General features: G+C 37.3%; 1 protein-coding gene across 1 annotated transcript in view; it reads right to left on the bottom strand.

Moving 5' to 3' along the window:
- KLF7 (KLF transcription factor 7) overlaps window positions 1-14986 on the bottom strand; it is a 104954-nt gene extending 89968 nt beyond the window's left edge. Inside the window, exon 1 of the mRNA XM_072418698.1 lies at window positions 14546-14986. Within this exon, the coding sequence (XP_072274799.1) occupies window positions 14546-14647 (102 nt within the window). The 5' untranslated portion in view covers window positions 14648-14986. The remainder of the gene's footprint in view (window positions 1-14545) is intronic.
- Window positions 14987-20965: the final 5979 nt, after the last annotated feature.

Raw genomic sequence — 20965 nt, 5'->3', positions numbered from 1 at the left:
CCTAATATGTCTCAGGCAGAGCTGGCATTGGTGTCAAGCAATGACATCACCTTGATTAAACCAGGTGAACAAGCAAAAGTCATATAGTTTACATTTAACAAATAACATAGGCAATTTCCTTCTTGGAAAAACATTTGCATCAGTCTGATTAAGGACTAGCAAACACAGACTGCCGTAGACAAATCATTTCCCTCTGGTTCAGTCTCCGGGTTATCTAAAATTGTGTATTTCATCTGCTAATACGTACAAGATACAAAGTAAACTGCATTTTTGTAATCTTCTTTATGCAGAAATTCTAATCATAGAACATGTAGCTAAGCAAAGAGAAACAAGATGTTTCTGTACCTACTGAAGTTGCATATTTTAATTACAACTTCTAAGAGCAGAACTCAGCCAAATAATTATTTATTCTAAAGTTGGAATTTGTCAAAACAAGTCATGGTCATACTTATTTTTCCTATGGAGGTCCAATCATGTCCACTTGTTACCAAGATAGAAAGTAAATAAACCTTCCCAGAAGGTACAAGAAAGTAAGATATTTCCAATGAAGCATTTAATTCTTCTTCAATCTTTACAAAGAATTGATGACTCGTGAAACAAATGCACGATAGTTCAAATGTCCAACTATGTAAATACTTCCTTTAGGAAGGAAGGAGTCCCTTCTGTTTCCAGCCTACTGCACATGTTGCTGTCTGCCTTATTCATATCTATAGCCAGAATCCTTTCAATGGCTGGGTACCGCCATCTGTACAGCAAAAGCCCAGTCAAGGGCTGTTATACACTGGAAAGGCCACTGAGAAAACCTTCAGAGTGACCTTAAATATAAATAGGTGCCACCTTTGGGGGTTAGGGGACATTTACAGGGCAACTTCACTAAAACAGAACATGTTCTTTTATCATATTTTAAAAGGAGATCAAAAAGACCTTTTGAACTCACCTAACCAGGAACCTGCAACTTAAAGTCAAACAAGCACATTTTTAAATAGAGCAAATTCAATGAATAAACATAATGCTATACACATGCTGATACTTACAGGATGTTCAGACTTCCGAAGGAAAAGTCTAATGATAACAGTGATGCTTAGTGACAAAGCAAGCTGTGAACACTCATAGGAGGTCAGCAGTTATGTAATAGTACTGGAGTATAGACTTACAAGAGCAGTCACTGCAGCAGGCATACTGCCCAGGAATGTACAAACTATGTGGTTTGCAGGTTTAAACAGTTTACTTGTCATTTCCTAATTGTCCATTTTATTTCAAATATATTACATAAAAGCAACAGCAGATGGAAACATGTGAAATACCCGTCTGGGGGAACTGTGAACCTTTGACCTGGGGGTCGAGCACAACAAGGTATAGGGTAAAGAAACTGTAATACAAAAACTGTGTCATAGTGCTTCAGTAATTGGTGGACATGGAGAAGTTTAGCTGTTCATAAAAGACAGTTTACAAGCTGATACTAGAAGTCATTACTGTGCCAGATGCCAAGGTCTGAATGGAGAACAGGTTGGTATATAATGGGCAGCATGTGTCACTGACTGCAGATATCACTCCAGTCAATGGCTTAAACTATCTCCACTTACTGTCACCAGCCTAACATATCTCCCCAGCTCTGAATGAGGGGCAAATATCACCCTGCCCCTTTACATATATAGATGAGATAGGATTTCCATATACATTGATGCACATAATTGCTGAACAGCAGCACTGCCTACATTTTTTTCAATGTAACTTTTTACATTTAGATACTTTCCCTTTCTTAAATTTAAATTTGCCAATTTCAATGTACTAAGAGTTTCATTTACCTATTCGATACCTCTATTAACTCTTAACTTAATCTGTCAATCATATGTATCTTCACAATAATTCATGACACTTTTAAGGCATCACAGTGTACCCAACATTGTTAAAATGCCAGCAAACATTATATTTTACAAATTAATTTAAAACCACATTACAATATCACACAATAACAACCATAATAAAAACAGCAATAACAGCCGCATATCAATTGAGTGTAATCTCCATAGTCCTATATGAATTCAGTTCAATGCGTTTCACAGATACTTTGTCCACTTTTTCAGGAAATAACAATAATAGGACCCATAGTTGCTACTATACAACTATAGGTCTCATTATTATTGTTATTTTCTAAAGAAGCAGTTGGATGTGGAATCCCTTTTTAATTCTTAGGGAAACTGTTCAATTTCATATAATTAGTATGCATCAACAGGTACCAGCAGTGTACGTCATCTGGTTTTTTTATATTACATTTAGTCAGTATGTTGGAAGATTTGACATTGATCCTAAAGAGGTGTTTCTCAACCAAGGTTCCTCCTCATATTGATAGTGCTTTCTTGAGTTTGTTTGTGACTCTGGGATCGGTTTAGATGACCCCCTCTATGATCTTTTTGGTTATCTGTAAAGGTGACATTCTTCCCAAAAACCAGCAATATAGAAGGCTTCTTCCTACTGACCATCACACTAATGTACTGTGAGCTGTGGACATAGTAGGGGTTCCCTGAAGCTATTTTAAGGAGTTCCCCCATGCGAAACACTGCCCCATAGTATAACCTTAACATCTAAGCTACCCTCTAAAATCTAACTCTCACATTACCTCTAAAAGCTAAAGTAAACCTCTTATTCCCAATACTACCACTAACCTAACTAAGTCCCTAAATTAAGTTCTAAGACCTAAGTATGCTGGGAGCAGATGGTATATCAATCAGTATTGGGCTGAATATATTTTTATTGTAAAAATTCTGTGTTTGTAACAGTTACTTTTTTGTAATTTTAACCCAAGGAATGAAATAGAAAAAAACACACAACAACAACAATGTGTTCCATAGAATAATAAAACAAATATATTAGTGAGATTTTTGAAGAGATTTAAAACTACACTCTGTTCACGGCAAAAAGAAGCACAATCAGAACAAAAGGATTAAGACACTTGAAGTAACACAGTATGAGTGACTGGCCTACCATTAAATGGTGACACATGGTCTGATAAGGGAATTATGGTATATTGGTTATCTTTAATGTTTTTTGTGACAATATCTGACTTGCTTTATGAAGCTATCCCACAAGCTCTTTAGATTTTCTAAGCTCTTAAAAGCTGGCAGATTGCTTAGTATAGTGCAAATCATTCAGGGAAGGAAATGGCAATATATTTAACATATGGTAATATGTACATGAGTAATGTTGTGTCTTAAAACACATGATTTAAAACACATATAAGAATTTTACTGGTTTGCTACGTTATACAAAGTATTATCTGTAAAGCTGTTACCAAATCTGACACAACTGGCGAAGATATGTATATTTGCAGATTTATAGAAGAACTTATGTTTGTAGTAACCCATCTGTACCAATGTTCACAAAGGTTGTCTCTGTAGTAATTGCTCACAGGAACTGCTATTTTTTAAGCAGTAGACATGTCACAATATCTTCTGCAACAGAAAGTCAACTAGTTGTGTGTTTGAGGACTGAAACCTAACTGTTATGTTGAGGGTGATTTTCCATAGATTTACTGAAAATGGAGCAATTTTTGCTGCAGTCTCCTACTGAATAATCAATTTTACTTATGGTAGTACTTGAGTACAGTTCATGCTGTTCATACTACAGCCATAAACCAGAAAGGGGGCACATGTATTCATTTAGAATTTAAGAACCAATCTATGAGCCAGTGGGCAAACTGTAAATACATTTTTTAGTACCACAAGATTTCTTGACCAGGGAAAGGTTAGTATGTGTAATGTGCAATACATTTATCTCTGTGATGAAATTTATAGCACTGGCCAAATCTCAGTTCTCGATGCCCCGCAGCAAAGCAAAATTAGTTATTAGCTTTATGGGAATTTTACAACCCTCTTGCTGCAAAATGAAGAAACAGGGGGCAGAAGTGTTTCAATACTGCAATAACCCACATTTAGGGATGTAGGGTTAGTGAAGTTCTTCTTTAAAAAAAAAAAGCAAAACGTCAAATATGCCATAAACAAATGTGGGCTGCTTTATAAAGGGGGCCTTTCAATGAACTGATGGTCAGCATAGACTTTCTGGGCCCATCCCTATTGATCTACTCCTAGTAGAAAAATTATGGTTAAAGAGGAGGTTTGGCTACTTTGCATTCTACTGGAATTTTTCCGGATGGTGACGTCATCCTTGTCCAGGTGATACAGGTGAAAGAAAGGGGCAAGGTAAGTATTATTCTTAATTTTCTCTTCTTAAGTGCAGACTTATCGCACTACAAGTGAATGGCCTGGGAAGAGATACCAAGAGAGCATAGGCAGACCTTCTTTTTTAGCAAAAGGTCAATATTAAGCACTAAATTACTGCTGGCTTTCAAAGCTCCATGTTCTTTTGCAGCTATTGAAGGTGCCTACAATGGACAGGTCTGTCCAGCATTTTTTATGAAACAGACCAAGACTAGTAACAGTGCTTTTAATAGCCAAAACAGAATGCAGGCTCTTAATACTAAAAGTAGCAGGGCTGTTCCAAGTCATGCTAAGTAGTAATTTAATGTTTAAAAGATAGCTCACTTCTGTTATTTATTTATTTTTTTTTTAATTGAAGTTAAATTGAAGTTAAAAAGTTTGATAAGTGCTTTAGCTATTCTGGATTTTCTTTTTGAACACCAAAAGGCTGCAGTATCATAATATCTAATCGATTTAGTCTTTTAGTGTTTATGACGATGATGCAAGTGTTCAATTAATGCTAAATCTAGCTAACATTATGCTAAAACTCGGTGTTCAATGTATTTACTGAGTACAGAAAAATCCATTACAAAGCTTACCATCCTGATTGGTAAGAATGTCAGTAAAAGATATTTTTGAGTTATCACCATTGTTCTGCTACACACACGTATATATGATAATACCCTTTATTTTCTGATATGGGTGAACATGTGTTTGATGATTGGCTGCTCAGGTAATCTAAGTGAATGGAAGGAAGGCAGAAATGTGCAGCTTGTGAGGCAAAGCACAAGTTACTTTAAATATGCTTTTAAACTAATGAAAGATATAAAATCTGGCCTTGCTCTCCCTTTAGCATACTGCACATTTTGCTAAAAAGGACAGAGAAAATGAGAAAGCAGAATTAATTAGTCCATGTCAGTGACTGTAAATAACTGACCCTTATCGTTACTGGTCTATTAAAAAAAAGGTGGACAAGACTATTCATATATAAAAAAGAGTATTTAGCAAATTTAAGGTTTAGATTTACAATAAAAAATCTATGTTAATTAAATCAATGAAAGGACACATTCTTTGTGATCCATTTTACTTTCACAAGACCAACCCATAAAAAATGCATTTACTAATTGTCTGAGCAGCTTTACTAGATAATAAAAGTAAGGGCTAATAAGCAGCAAAGACTTGTGGAGCAGCGCTGGCTTCTGCTGATAAAACACAATTATTTGGAGCTTGGACAGATTCAAATGTAACAATGCCAGCAATTTCCTTGCAAAATGAAGAACCATTTTGACACAGAAAAACAATTTCACTGATCCTCTTGACACGTGGGACGTAAAAATGAGGCTTTGTGGACTACATTTACTAAAGAGAGCAATTTTGAAGGAATTATCATAAATCTTGCCTTTTACCATTGTGAAAAAATGAGTAGAGAATCATGGCAGTTATTTGCCAAAACTGCATTAAATTAAACCGATTTTACAGTAATTTAGAGGGACAGTTAAGGGCATATTTAATAAGGTAGTGCAAAGAGCAGTGATTATGGGAAAAATGCACTAAAGCATAGCAACCATTAAAACTGTACTATGTGAAAAAGGTTTTCATGTTGGTTGCAGCAGACTATTGCACCAGTTTTGCTATTTATTCAATAAATATCCCTGATAAAGAGAGATCACTTTACCAAGCATCACAGTATTTCAAGGCTCACCATCAGAACAATTAAAAAACCCTGAATTGAAAGCTTTAAAAGTGTGTTCTCGTTTGTAAAAAAAATATAAGGCATATTTAGGTATGTTTTTCATGCACCCATAGGTTTTCTCCTCTTATGTAACCAGTCTTTATGTTAAGGCTCTCTGTTGCAGGACTAACTTCATCAAATACGATGCATGACTAGTATCCCTGTGCAATGTACATTAGGAGGACAAGGACCTGACCCCTAGGAAAGTGACGAACAAGGTAAGTAAAATTGCTCTTTACATTCCCATAGAACTCAAGCATTTACATTTGAAGTGTGAGTGCTGACCTTATTGCAAGTGTAGTTTTCAATTACTCTGATGTTAAGCTATGAATGTAACAATGCTCAAAGTATTTCAGACTTTTGCTCATGTTGCTCCTCTGCAGACACCTGGATTCACAAAATCTGCAGTATAAGCAGCTCAGTATACAAAACTGCTGTGGTAATGATGGTATTATTTATTTTATTCCTTTATATAGAGCCAAAATCTCAAGCAACACTTTGAAGAAAGCTGTAAACCATTCATAAAAAATCTATGCACTACATAATGCAAAAACATAAATAAGAGAAAGTAGGGTGATCTACTAGTATGTTCTTTGGTTCGGAGAGAAAAATAGAGCATGTGAAGGACATGTAAAAGAAACAATGGGGCAGTACACAAAACCCATGCTGCTAATGACCTTGAGGAAATCAAATAGGGAAAGAAAAAAATAAGTACCAATGTTCTGAACAATGGCCATAAATCTGAAAGCAATACTAGCTTTTATCCTACGTAATTTGGTAACTATGAGTGGTAATACTGGACATGTGCTGTGCATTATACAGCCTTTCATTTAAAATGGCATCCAAGCACATTTTACTGTAAGTGCACATAGGCCCACAAACAGTACAACACAGAGCACACATACCTTGTGTTATAGTATTCTGTGTTAGCCTAAAAAGGGATAAAGAATGCTAGCTTTGCTTTGGTAATGCATTCTAAGTATCTGGCTTTTATATATGATATATGCCATATTGCTTTAACACAACACTTGTTAATATGTGAAATGACAAGCAGTAACACACCACAGGGGTGCCTAAGGGCCATTTTAGAACCAAACCGTGGTCCCAACCACCCCAATTAGGAAAACACGTGGGAGCTGTTTTTTTGTTTTTTAGCTGATTGCATATAGTAGTTTTCTTTCTGCATATATGATTCTAGCCACCACTTCATGTAGCTGTGCATAAGAAAGCATCTATCATTATAGTTATGGGTGTTGATAAGCTGAAGAAGCTGTTCTTTTTTTCCAAGGATAAGACCAAGAAAATGACTTCACTTAAAAGTCCGTAGAAGGTCAGAATGTCTCCTTGCAAAGTTTAGTGGCGATATAGATGCACATGGAAAAGTTAATGGCAATGCTAGGGCATACAGCTGATATCTTTCCTGCTACCAAATAACACCAAATAACTTTATAAAAATATACCACAGCCCTTATCCAGATAAATGACACTTTATTTGTTAGTTTATGTAACCTATGAAAATCTTTGCCAAAAGGAGACCATTAGGGTGTAGGGTGCAATGCATCACTGTCTATATTTGGAAGAAGACTGACAAAAACATAAAAGTCCAACCTAAGTCAACTTTCTTTATTAGTTGTACAGTTAGAACATCTGTCAGGTCTTTACTGCTGGCTTTGTGCCTAATGGAGAGCTATGAATTGAAGTGACCCATACCATTACATTATACTCAGCTCCCATTTATATATACTAACATTTCTTCACCTGCCCATCATTCTGTCCAGCCTCCAGAAGTAGAATTAAATATCCAACGCTTCTGGGTTTGGGTTATCATGGGACTTACTCTCCTTCTCCAATATAATGGAGAGCTGCTTTCCTTCTTTCACTAACCTTGCATGCTCATGTGGCTAAACATATCTTGACTTTAGTTGGATAGCATGGCGATCTTCACTATAACCGCCGTGAGCTCATCAACTAGGTAATAAGACAATGTGCAAAAATTATACAAAATACTGATGTTGGCTGCCAACACATTCACATAGAACAAGTAGCACAATACCTGCCTAAGCTCTACCTGTAGCTTGTTAGATTGTCATGCTATATTTTTCCTGAGCATTACATGGTTGATATTCGAAGCAGATAGTGATCATATAACACACAGACCTAGGAATTCATGAATATGATGCATCAAAAGCACCTGTGGCCAGCTTGACCAGCCGCTGATCATACCTGTGCAGGTTTGGGCAGAGAATGATGATTTTTTATTAACCGTGAACAATCTTATGCCGTCAATGATTTTATATGACAATGTGCTAATCTGGGAAGCCATTGGGCAAAACAGAGTTTTGCTGATGCCATATTACACAACAAAACAATATTCTTCAAATAATGGTTGATCGAAGTATACTTTTAAAAAATCAGTTTTCCTCCTCCAGTTTAGTTGCTTTATGTTTTAGGCATACAGACAGATGCAATAAAATTCTAGGCAAGATTTACAAGCATAATCTTTTCTTATAGCTTGCTCATCGCGGTCTGTGGTCACAGACCCTGCTATGGAGAAATTTTAACTTCTCATTTATAAAACCTATTAAAAAAAGATTAATGAGCCAGACAAGAAGTAAGAATGAATGGCAGAAGACAGTGCATGGGCATAATGAAACATACACACATATATCAATGAAGAATAGCTCGTCAAACAAATGTTTTATGCTTTACTACTTGTTTATTCAAAGACCCATCAATTGACACCCAAATTCTACAAGGTTCATGGAGCTTTTCAAATGGGATCACAAGTACTTGAGAGACAACAGCTAAGATGAGAACTGTATTTCACTATGTCATTGGAGAGACTCAAACAATGGTGATTCATTACATAGGGCAGGGGCTGTAGGGTACTTCTATGTGTTTTTGAGTTTACTGTATTATATATATAGAGTCCAATGCTAGTGCAAATCAGAAATGTCTATATTAAGAGGTCCAATCTAAATAACTTCTCTGCTCCTGAAATGTGGCTCTACATCTTCTTGTAGTGGTTCCACTCTGACTTCTGGATTTTAAAATATTATAAATTGTATAAAAAGCAAAGGGAGATGTTGAAACATTCAAAGGTTGATGAGAACCCCTAAAACTCACAAGTAGGCCAAAAGAGATTTATTTCAATATCTCACTCTTAAAGAGCATCCAGCCTACCAAGCTTCACATATGCTATGAATATCATGTGGAATTATACAAAACGTAAATATGCGCACAATATAAAGGAGAACAAATAGCAAACAATCAGATGTATGGGAGAGTTAAACACATGTTGCATAATGAAGGACAATAATTGACTTTAATTGTGAAAGAATAAAGAACAACTGAAAGTTAGAAAATGTGTCCTTTGTAAATTGCAATATTGTACTTCAGTAAACAAGCATTTAGAATCTAAACATGTATTCCATAAATTGTAAATATTGTATAAAAGAAGACATTAGCTTGCTGCTGTAGGGTCAGTCTCCTGTACATTTACACAGTGGGCCTGATTTAATAAAGCTGGAGAGGATTCACTTTCATCAGTGAAACTGGGTCATCCATCAAACCTGGAATGGATTTCCTAAAATTTATTTGGTATTTGCTAGTTTGGACCAGATTTATTCCAGGTTTGCTGGATCACCCAGCTTCACTGATGAAAGTGTATTCTCTCCAGCCTTGGACAGCTTTAATAAATCAGACCCTGTGGCCCTGGTTCAAAAGGCTAACCCTTCACACTTGCTTGTGAGAAGGCTGCAGATAATATGCATGGAATATTACTAACCGTATAATAGAAAAAACAACATGAGCTGAATCCACTGACTGTGAAATGTTATGGTAAATTCTATAGAAATAATAATACAATACGGTTGACCATAGACAATGGATTATGTGTTAACTTGATCAAATCACCCTTAACACAAGTGGTCATATCAGGTAGCCAAGACACAGCAGTCTATGGTTTCTATTTCTCAACCCTTGTCAAGAATACCCTGGTGCTAAAAGCCATTGTTTAATGATCACCATGAAATGCAGCCAGCACCAAATCTGCATCATGTGCTCAACTGTTACAATGTTTACACCAACACAGATTACTCAGTAACAAAAAATGCCATTCAATATCTTTTTTATGCCTTACATTTTAAAAAACGCATAACTTGTTGCATAGATGATTATTTTATATGAACCACCAATTTTTGTTCTGGGTGTTGCAAAGACAATTATAATAATTAACAATGATTAAAGCTTGAGACACTACTCAGTGTTTGGCATATTGCAATGACAATGAAGTAATCATCTCAGATAGTTTCAACATAAAACAAGCAGCTATATGAACCTCTGAGACCTGAAGCACGTTACATTCTCAAAATAGTAATTACTGGAGACATATCTGATATGAGAAACACTGCAATACACTAATACTCAAGGAGAAAACAAGCTCTTACAAAGTATTATGAAATGTCGTCACTGAAAATTCTTCATTTATATGCAGAATTTAGGAAAAACATGATTGCCTTAGTAAAATACTGCAACTGAAATAACAGACTTTCAGGTAAATGTCTCTTGAAGTGCATACAGACTGTTTCTTGACAAACATTTTAAGAGTACAGAATACAAAATGACTTTTCTATATTTCACATTTTGTCTCAGCTGTATTTCGGTTATATTATTTGTCTGCCAACTGATACATTCAATCAGAGGATTTTGTCAGCTGGTGAAAGAAAGAGGAGATTGTGAGACAACTTGTACCTACTCTAAGTGACAACGTAGAAAGAAGTGAGAAAAGAATCTGAGATGGGTTCTGGTATCCTCAATGCTTTCTGAAATGTTTATTTCACTGGATTTCAAGTATGTTGTCTGTGTTCAAAAACAAGCCAAAGGCAATTTAGAGGAATGTTGCCAGTCTCATGCTCGAATATTTGAGATATACTGTATATCCTACAAATCATTTCTATGCTTCACATTGATCAATCAAACCACAGAACAATTAGTTTTAAAACATATCCTTAATAAATGCGTTCCACTAACTTCCCTGATGGCCATGTGATTCATGGTAAGACTACAGCCAACAAAAAATATTTCATAACAACCAGGATAAAAAGAAGAGCACATACTGGGCCTGATTTATTCAAGCTCCCCAAGACTGGGGAAGATTATGGGAGAACCTGGGCGATACAGTAAACCTGGAATGGATTTCTTTAAAACATTTGCCATCAATTGGCAAGTGTTTTCATTCCTGGGCCAGGCCAGTTTTGCTGGACCACCCAGGTTCTTCCATGATAGTCTATATTCTCCAGTCTTGCAGAGCTTTAAGAAATCAGGCCTAATATATTTATTATCCTTGAATTTAAAACATAAAAATAAATAAAACTAAACTGTGTTGGCATACTTTTCATTTATATTAGTATTACAAGTTTATATTCTTGGATGATACAAAAATCAGCAGTTTTCTTGTGCTGTTTCCAAACCACCTGCAATAACTGACACACTGCACCAGTTAGACAACACGCAGGGATAAGGGCTGGTTGTAATAAAGCTGATTTACGCTGAGTGACTATCAATTTTTTCAACACACAATATTACAAGTCCCTGAACACCTTAGTGACAGTTAAATTTAACACAGCTTCCCCAAAAGCCAATATGTGACATTTACGAAGTTTTTTTTTTTTTCATTTTAGCAATAAAAAAACATAAGCCCTCATCACTCATCAGACCACAATTCATCAAAAACCAGGGTCACTTCCAATTAACCTCCTTGATGGTAACTGTTGTGGCATAATACAATATGCATTGTCATAATAAATATTGCAATGATAAAAATTCCTTGTACGAAGGGCTCTACCATCGGAATAGCGTCACGTTTAGCAAAGTTCAGTAACATAGTTGATCACATGTTATACTCAGGCATTCTAATTATATTTTTAATTATGTATTGGCCTCAGACATCTGTGATTTATTTATATTCTGTGCTTTATATTCTACTCGATCAATCCAAGCTAAAACAAGCAAGATCCTCCATTATGGATTGTCACGCTATACTCTTCCTGAGCATCACATGGTGCTGAATGGAAGCAGATAGTGATCATATAACACATAGACCTAGGGATTCATGAATATGATGCATCAAAAGCACCAGGTGAAAATCCTACTGATGCTTCTAGTTTTCTAGCTGTAATTTTCCAACAGGCAATACAAAGAAAGGAGGTCAGTACAATACAGTGCATCACCACATACTGTACACAGACTTCGGGAACTAATGGTACTGCAAGTAATTTTCTGTTGAATTATTAAACATTAGGCCAATGCTCTTTGGGTCTTGTTTTAATTATTCATATTAATGCTCAGAGATGGAAGGAGGTTTTTTTTTTTTGTTGTTGTTAACAGATTGTTTCAAAAGCATCAATAAGAATTAAATTGTATTCTTCTTCTTTTCCAGTCTACCCTGTTGGGCCTGCATCACCCTATTTGATAAATACAAGTTTGATGAAATAATTGAAAAATAAAATCTTAGCCTTTGATCCATTATACTTCAGTGACTAGGATTGGAAAGGCTTTGGTGAAGGGGTAAAACATGTTCATGTTGAACATCAAATTTTCCCCTTGCAAATGAGGTGTAGTTGTGCTGACTTCAATCATCCAATGACATGCAAGAAAATTACATTTTTCCTTGCATACCAATTGGTTTTCCTTGCAAATTGAATTTTTTCTGGGCTTACCACAGTCACAAAATGAACATTCTCTATTAGTAAATCAATCCTATTGTGCTAGTGTAAGGTTTCCAAGAATCTTTATTCAGTTGGACTTTATTGTAAAGCAAACCCTCAAACCTAAAGTATATAGAGTCTGGCACGTTGAACACCAAACCAAAAAAAAAGATTTTATCCCGAAACTCTATCTTTCCAACAATATACTGAAAGGCCATTAATACATTTAAGAAGAGACAATTTCCTGTCCATTTGGAGAACGCGGCCTGCTTTCTTTGGCCATGTGCGACAGCAATTAATGTGGAAAACTCAACAGAAGCCAGAATACATAATACAGAGTAAGGATGACACAAAATCTGTCTTCCACTGTATATGCAGCAAAGATAAGCAGTGAAAACATATGAAAAAAAAAATGGTGAACCTATTCATCCTATCTTCAATAAAAGCCAGATAAGACTGTAAAAGAACAGAAGCTCACATAAATGAATGGCTTTCTCTTTTATTATGACTCTTAAAACTTAAATGTGGATCCCACTGTACTTTGATCTATTGTTCTAAAGTGCAAATGCTGTTAGAGTTTCCTACTGGGGCAGGCAACAGCTGCAACCAAAGTATCACATACAGTGTGCCTTGGGCATGCTGGCTATGTCAACAGATTATCTTGCACTGAGCTGTCTAGACTGTTATTAATATGCAACTCATTCAAAGAAATTGCCTATTAAATTGGCCTTTTTATCAAAAAGGAGAAAAAATATCTTCATAATTATTTTATTTCGCCTGGTCAGTAAACACTTTGGCATATGTGGCTGCAAAACAACCAAAAAAAAAAAGGTGCACACATTTTTCCATTTTTGGCTACAGAATGCCACCATGACATTATGAGTATCCCTGGATCTGTGCCATGTTATCTAACAGCCAATATTTAATTCTTCAATAGCATTAGAAATATCAGTGTGAGGAAGTTTCCACGTGCAGTGACCTCTTCCTAAAGCTCACATAAAGTAAATCCTTCCTAGAAGCACAATCTACTGCATCATTCAATGCCGAAGGGCAAGTTTTGCTATGATTTAATAAAGAACCTTTTCTCCTTTAGAACATATGGCCACTTTTATACCGTCGTATCCATTAAAGCTAATCTGTCTAAAACATGACCAACTGCCAAAAAAGAAGAAAAAATCAATACCCCATCTGCATTGGAAGGGTGCAAGCATTAAACTAGCAGTTGTCCAATGTATGTATGACATTCATGTAATAGAAGTCTTGTTTAATACAGTAAATGACTTCCTCACTTCAGGCTTCCATTGTGTTACAGTATCTCAGTGCAGCACATGGAGTAAGACACTCCTTACCATCAGAACATTGAATGGCAACCACCATTTATAATGGACCTCATTATACAAGTTGGATATATTAGAAATGTCGTGTTTCCTTTATCATTGACTTTGTACAAATGTTGCAGTTGAACCAACTCTAATCCAAGAGCATTGAAGCAGAACAGGAATATTTCAGCATCATAAGCTTTCTGCTGAATTACGAAACACTAGGATAAAACCCACTTGGATTTGCTGAATAAGCATTCGTTTGAAACAAAAAAAAATCATTGTTAAAATAACAAAGATTCATCCAAATGACAACCTGATTTTTTTTTTATTCCTGTGCGACATAAAAAAACAAACTAGACCGGTCCTATTTCATGAAATAAAACGTTGTCAGCCTTCCAACGTGCTCAATACAATTAAATCCACATGGTGGAGGAAAAAAAAAAACAGCTGCTTATTTCCTAAATTTCTGATCATTAACATTTGTATAAAATTTCTAAGCTAATATGTGAAAGATACCAAAGAAATTTTCATAAATGAATGGCCAAGTGAATGTGTGGTGTATGCAGTTAAAGATTAATTTAAATCATTCACCTGCTGCCAATTTTCCTCCAAAGATGGCATTGCTGAGAAGTAGCCCGTGTCGTGTACAATCTGCAGCTCCTGGAATATGCTATAACTAGCCAAACCATCCATGATTGCAAGATAGAAAGAGGAATAGTGATATAATCCTTAATTGCTGTCCTTTTTACAAGGGGGTCCCCTTTTTTTTGGGGAGCGATTGGAGGTGATGGGTAACAGTCAGCAAAAGCTCACAAGCGACAACAGAAGTGCTGATCAATCAAATCTCAGCATTTGAAAAAAAAATGAAATGATGATTAATACAGATTTACTGTATATAAAAACTATAGAAAAAAAAGCAATGGTAAGGTCAACATCCAGTGTACTAATGGGATGCAAGGAATCCTGTGCAAGGCTGTGGTGTCTCCAGAGCAGGAAGATGCAAACTCAGTGACAAGAAAGTGTCATCTATTGGTACACCAGTGCTGCTTGCTCATGGATGCAATCTTTGCTCTCTATATTAAGAGGAGGGGGAGAGAAGTGCTTGCATTTTTTCCTCTCATTTTTTTTCTCTCTCTTTTTCTCCCCCTCTGTTTCTTAAAAGACTTTCTCCCTCCTCCTCCTCCAGATCTGCCAGATGAGTAAACGCCACCTCCATCCCTCCTCCTGCCCTCCTCTAAACAGACAGACACCATTGCACAGGCATGAAAAATTCTTGAAAAAAAAGCTGTCACTCTGAAGCCTGGGACCATGTGTTATGCTTTCCTACTGGGCCAGCCAACAGCTGCAGCCAAACTATCACATACACTGTACCTTGGCCCTGATGGCCAAATTATCAGATTATTCCTCAACAAAGGTCAATGACCTCCAAGGACTAAAGCTGTGTACACACTTGCAATAATTATCGTTGGAAACGAACGACGATAACCGTTAACGACGCAGATGAACGAGGATTGTAGCTGGAAACGAACGACGGATCTGATTGCGCGATCTATTGTGTGTACGGTCGTTCATGGATGGATCTGCAGTACACTTTCTCCTTTACATGTCATTTCCTGCAGCGTTCAAACGATCTAGCGTGTGTATTTGAACGATCGTATCATTACACCATGTACAGAATTGCGCACTCTACTTCAAATATAATCGTGCATAATCTTTAGTCGTTCGTTTTCTAACGACAGTTATTGCACGTGTGAACGTAGCTTTAGGTACTGGAAGTCCGAGCATGCACCATGAGCTAGCTGTCTGAAACTTGCAGTTCTCCATTGCACAGCTTGTGCACACTTGTGATCAGTGGATTTTGGCAAGACAAAGGGTTAATAGCCATAATTGTCCTCTTTAGAAAATGGCAGATGAGGAATCAGTGCATACTGGGACTTCTAGTTCTTCAGATTGAGCATGCGTGTTTTCAGTTGATTGAAAGAACCTGCTGCGTATGCTGTTTACATTTATGACAATTCTACAAGTGCAGTGTGTAAATTATTATTAAACAGGATTTATATAGCGCCCACATATTACGCAGCGCTGTACATTAAATAGGAGTAACAATGCATGGGCTTGTAGTTCCCCAGCAGCTGATAGGCCACAGGTTGGCCATATGGGGTTGGATGCTGCGGCCTTTCAATGTGGATGGAGTAAAAAATCAAATTTTGCAATTTTCTTTTTTTTTAACAAAGCAAAATAAGAAAAAAAAAATCACAAACAATAAAAACGTACCTACGTACTTTTAAAGACATTCTGCTTTCACAATAAAGAATGGCACACATAAATCACATTGTCAATATCATTGGATCAGAGCCATGGGTGCATCAACCATCTCTAATGTAATAGGCAACATTTAATTATTCACTAGCAATTCAGAATTCTCAGGACCTTGCACTTGGGAAGCCTTTTGCCCTAAAGCACAGAGCAGCAATTTTATGACTAAGTCATATAATTAAACATCACATTGCATGTTCTGCCATTGTTTGCTAAATCTTCAGATTCATTTCAGCCTTTGTGCTTCAGAGTTTTCACTACTCTACAAACTGCACTACAACCATAAACATTTCCCCAGCACATGGAAAGACACAATTGTCACAATACACACAAGTCAATGAATCTGCAACTTTGTATTTATAAATATGATCTCATTGTTTCCTTGTATCCTGCCACTAATATATATATTTACATTACTATCATTGTGTTGTGTGTAAATATCACCAGCTTTGCAGTATGTTGATTTCAAACAAAAAAATAAAAGCTAAATTTCTCATGCAAAATAAAGGATCTTCATAAATCTGATCAGTGACATTCCTGATGCCTAACATGCCAAAACAATGAATGGCCAAGTGAATGTGTGCAGTTAAAGATTTACAGGATTAATTTAAATCATTCACCTGCTGCCAATTTTCCTCCAAAGATGGCATTGCTGAGAAGTAGCCCGTGTCGTGTACAATCTGCAGCTCCTGGAATATGCTATAACTAGCCAAACCATCCATGATTGCAGGAGGAATAGGGATAGAATCCTGGAATCCTGAATTGCTGTCCTTTTATATATATATACCAGCAGAGATCCGGAGTCCCCTATGTGTCTACACAGCACTGGATCAGAACACAACAATAAGTGCTGAGCAATGAAAAGCAAACATTGGCATGCTTAATACAGACAGCTCTGATATTGTGTATTAAAGTCAACATCCAGTGTTACTAATGAGAAGAATCCTGTGCAAGGCTTGTAGTGGCTCCACAGCAGAGGAAAGATGCAAACTGACTGACATGAGACTGTCACCTATTGGTACACCAGTGCTGCCTGGCTCTGTCAGGAGACAAGTGCTTGCATTTTCTCTTTCTCTGCCTCCAGCTTTTTTTTTTTCCTCTCTCCTCTCCCTCTCTCTCCTTCTCTCCTCTCTCCTCCCCCTCCACCGCACAGGCCACTCCCCTATCCCCGCCTCCTAACAGACCCCCATCGCGCAGGCGCGAGAAATTCTTGGAAAAAGCTGTCACTCCAGAGAGCCTGTGACCATATTAGGAGAACGGGAGTGATGTGACACATCCAACCGCCAGTTAGAAAGTCAGGTTGAGACCGCGGGCGGGTTTTGTATGGAAAGGCGCAGTTTGATTGGCTGATACGGATCTTCTTCGCTGCCTTACAAGGCATTGTAAGAAGAGCTATTTTTAGAGGGCTATATAAGCCGCAGCGTGTGAGGGAGCGCGGGGATTGTGCTGGGTGCTGTGTGGAGAGTGCTGAGTATAGAGAAATAGCAGAACTGTGGCTTCTGCCATTACACTGGAGTGCTAGTAATGCAGCTTTCTGGTTTGGCAGCAGGAGAAGCCTGGAAGAGGGAGCATAGAACATGCAGCTCTTGTGTCTGTAGGGTCACAGCTTGGGATGAGGAGCCTTACAAGGCTGCAGTATGGATGTACACTGTGTGTTGTCAGGTCCTGCAAAATGTTCCCTAAACCTCTACATCTGATCTGCTGACTGATGTCTGTAGCTTGCATGGGCTAGAAGCATGCTCGTAATTGTATAAGACATAAACTTATATTGAATTACGTTTTTTTATGTGAAACAGGTAGAAAGCTTAGAAAGGTTGATCCTGAGTTAATTTCACTGAGATGCAAGTACTTTTTTTCCCCTAGAATAAAGAGGAACTAAAAAATGCGTAAAGCAAAAAAAAAATCCACTTTCCTTCAATCCCGCAGAGCAGCCGATCAGTCCGGAGATGTCTTCCATCGGGTCCCGCGACATCTCGCTATCTGTCTTCGAGCCGGGCACCACCGTCTTTGCATCCTATTACTACATCACCTGACCCAGGCACGAGATCAGGTGATGTAGGTTGGAAAAAAAAACTTGCCGATCACACTGCGCATGCGTAAGCTCTGCACATTTTTCTCACGAAAAGGCTTGGGCATGCGCAGAAAGAGCACGCAAGAGCCTCCCGGGATGCGTGACGTAGGTATTCCAGTAAGTAAGCATTGCGTTACCATTCTCAATCGCCTGGGTGATCGATAATTAGGGGGCAGTGCTGTTGCACTTAAAAAACAAACAGAATTTTTACCTTACATAAAAGGATTGTTTACTTTTTTATGTAAAGTGAAATTTCTGAGTTTATGCTTTAAGTAAATGTAATATTAATGTTTCATAACCCGTTTCGCCTATTGGCCTCTTCAGAGGATCTTGCGGGGGATGTTATAAATTTTGGATGGTAAGACTAATTCTCATTCAGGTATTCCAATGAGATGTCAAAATAAGTAAAAGGTTTTCTACATAGGAGGTCACTGTGAACAAAGTGATAGCGTTCTGCAGAGTATCGGTAGACGGAGATGCTGCTCGTTAAGAGGCACTTTTTTGACATCTCATTGGAATACCTGAATGAGAATTATTCTTACAATCCAAAATTTATAACATCCACCACAAGATCCCCTGAAGAAGCTGATAGGCAAAACACGTCGGGTTATGAAACGTCATTAGCGATTATTACATTTACTTAATCAGGGATATCAATCTCTAGTGGAAAAAGGTACTTGCACCCCAGTGAAATTAACTCAGGATCAACCTTTCTAAGCTCTTTACCTGTATTTCACACAAATCAATGTGACGTATATGATGTCAAATGTAATTTATTATAGTACAAGTTTATATGCCAAAAAGACCCAACTTTCTCTCTTCCTAGTTTTATGTATTTCCCTACGTGGGGTTGGCTCAACTATGACATCATGTAACATTTAGGGATAGGTAGATCCTCTTACTCTTTAATTGTATAGGACTAATATTTCTAGGCATCGGTTATACTCCCAAGGTGCGCCTTGCCCCATCCTAGGCACCAAACCAAAGATATGTTTCAACACAGAATACTACATTTGCACCCCTCCCCAAATAAAACCAAAGGATTTCTGCCAAACCTAGATTGTAAGCTCTTCAAGGCAGGGTCCTCTTTTCCTCCTGAGTCCTGTCTTTCATTTAATACAAGCAAGTTTCACGCCGTTGGAGTTACGGGCAGTCATGAAGTTTTTTTTTTCTCCAGGAAAAGTAAGCAAAGGACATTCACATTGAGATGTCACAAACACTGGGGGAGAAGTGTCCTTCCTTTCCCTGGAGAAACAAAAACTTCATGACGGCCCGTAACTCCAACGACGTGAAACTTGCTTGTGCCTCTGCCATCACAGCTTTTCACTAAGAAAAAAAGTTTTAAGAATCGCAAAGACCTGATATTTGCACAGTTACATGCTAAGATATAAGGCTGTCATATGCCTCCACACCCATTTTTCTATTTCATCTGGAACGGGGCAAAGCCAGGAACTTCTCAGCACTCCCCCCGTATATATAAATACTGTTTAATAATACTAAGTTTACAAAAACTGCTCAATTATTAACAGCCAACAAATAGTAGATACACCAGTTCAGATGATGATAGAAAAAAAAGAAATATCCACAGCAAAGTCCACCTCCTCCTCAGCAATAAAATATCCCATCCTCTCCCATATAAACATGCCACAGCAATAAATACCCACTCTCAGAAATAAATTCCCCCTCTCTGCAATAAACACCCCCTTCTGGATGAGAATATCCCCCAACAAAAAACTCAGTGCAGTGCAATCTTCCCCCAAGCAATAAACTCCCCTTAGTAATAGGCACCCCCTTTGATAATAAAACACCCACCATACAATAAGCAAACATCCTAGCATTACATTTTCCTCCAACAAAACAATGTCCCCAAGCAACAATATTCCATCTTGCACAGAAAAAATTCTTCTCAGTAATAAACACCCCCCTCAACATAAACATTTTTCTTTCTTCTTACAAGCATACTTCAGGTAAAGCGTGGCATAGAGACGGGAAAGACCTCCCAAGCTTTCTTTCAGTTTTGTTATACCACCAAGGATGGGGAGGTCTGATGGGGCCATTGGCTTTAATAGGCTAGCCATAACAATATTATTACAGTAAAAATACCCACAAATACTCTAATGTGCATCAATTGTTATACCCGTGCCCCCCCACCCACATTTCCAACAAAGACTTTCCCAGTTCAGCCACCAGGAGTGAAAGTAAAAAAGGAAAGTCCAATGTAATTATGGGTTACACCTATCTATGGATATTCCATGAGTGGCCTACTGGAAAGGTAAGTTTTCAATTACACCGTCCTGCTTCTTTTTAAGGGTAGTGATACAATGTTTTAAGTTTTATATCCAAACCCCCTATCAATCCATACCCAATAATTCAAAGGTCAACAATCCCAAGTCCTGTAAAATGGTCCTTACCACTAATGTAAGTAAAGGCAATACAGTAAATACAGCCTAATAGTTAAACATTAAGCCTGGACATCACAAATCTGCGCTTATGTACTTTTTGAAAAAAACATAAAATTGACTTTTAAAATTAGGGTACATAAACTTGCAATGCTGGTTCCTGTTTCAAAAATTGCACAGGAGGGATCATTGCAAAGATTTCAAGAGGAAATTCAGCCTACATTT

This window comes from Pyxicephalus adspersus, chromosome 7, assembly GCF_032062135.1.
Source record: "Pyxicephalus adspersus chromosome 7, UCB_Pads_2.0, whole genome shotgun sequence".
NCBI classification, from domain to species: domain Eukaryota; kingdom Metazoa; phylum Chordata; class Amphibia; order Anura; family Pyxicephalidae; genus Pyxicephalus; species Pyxicephalus adspersus.
Note: the sequence above shows the minus strand (reverse complement) of the source record. Positions and strands in the feature narration are given on the sequence as shown.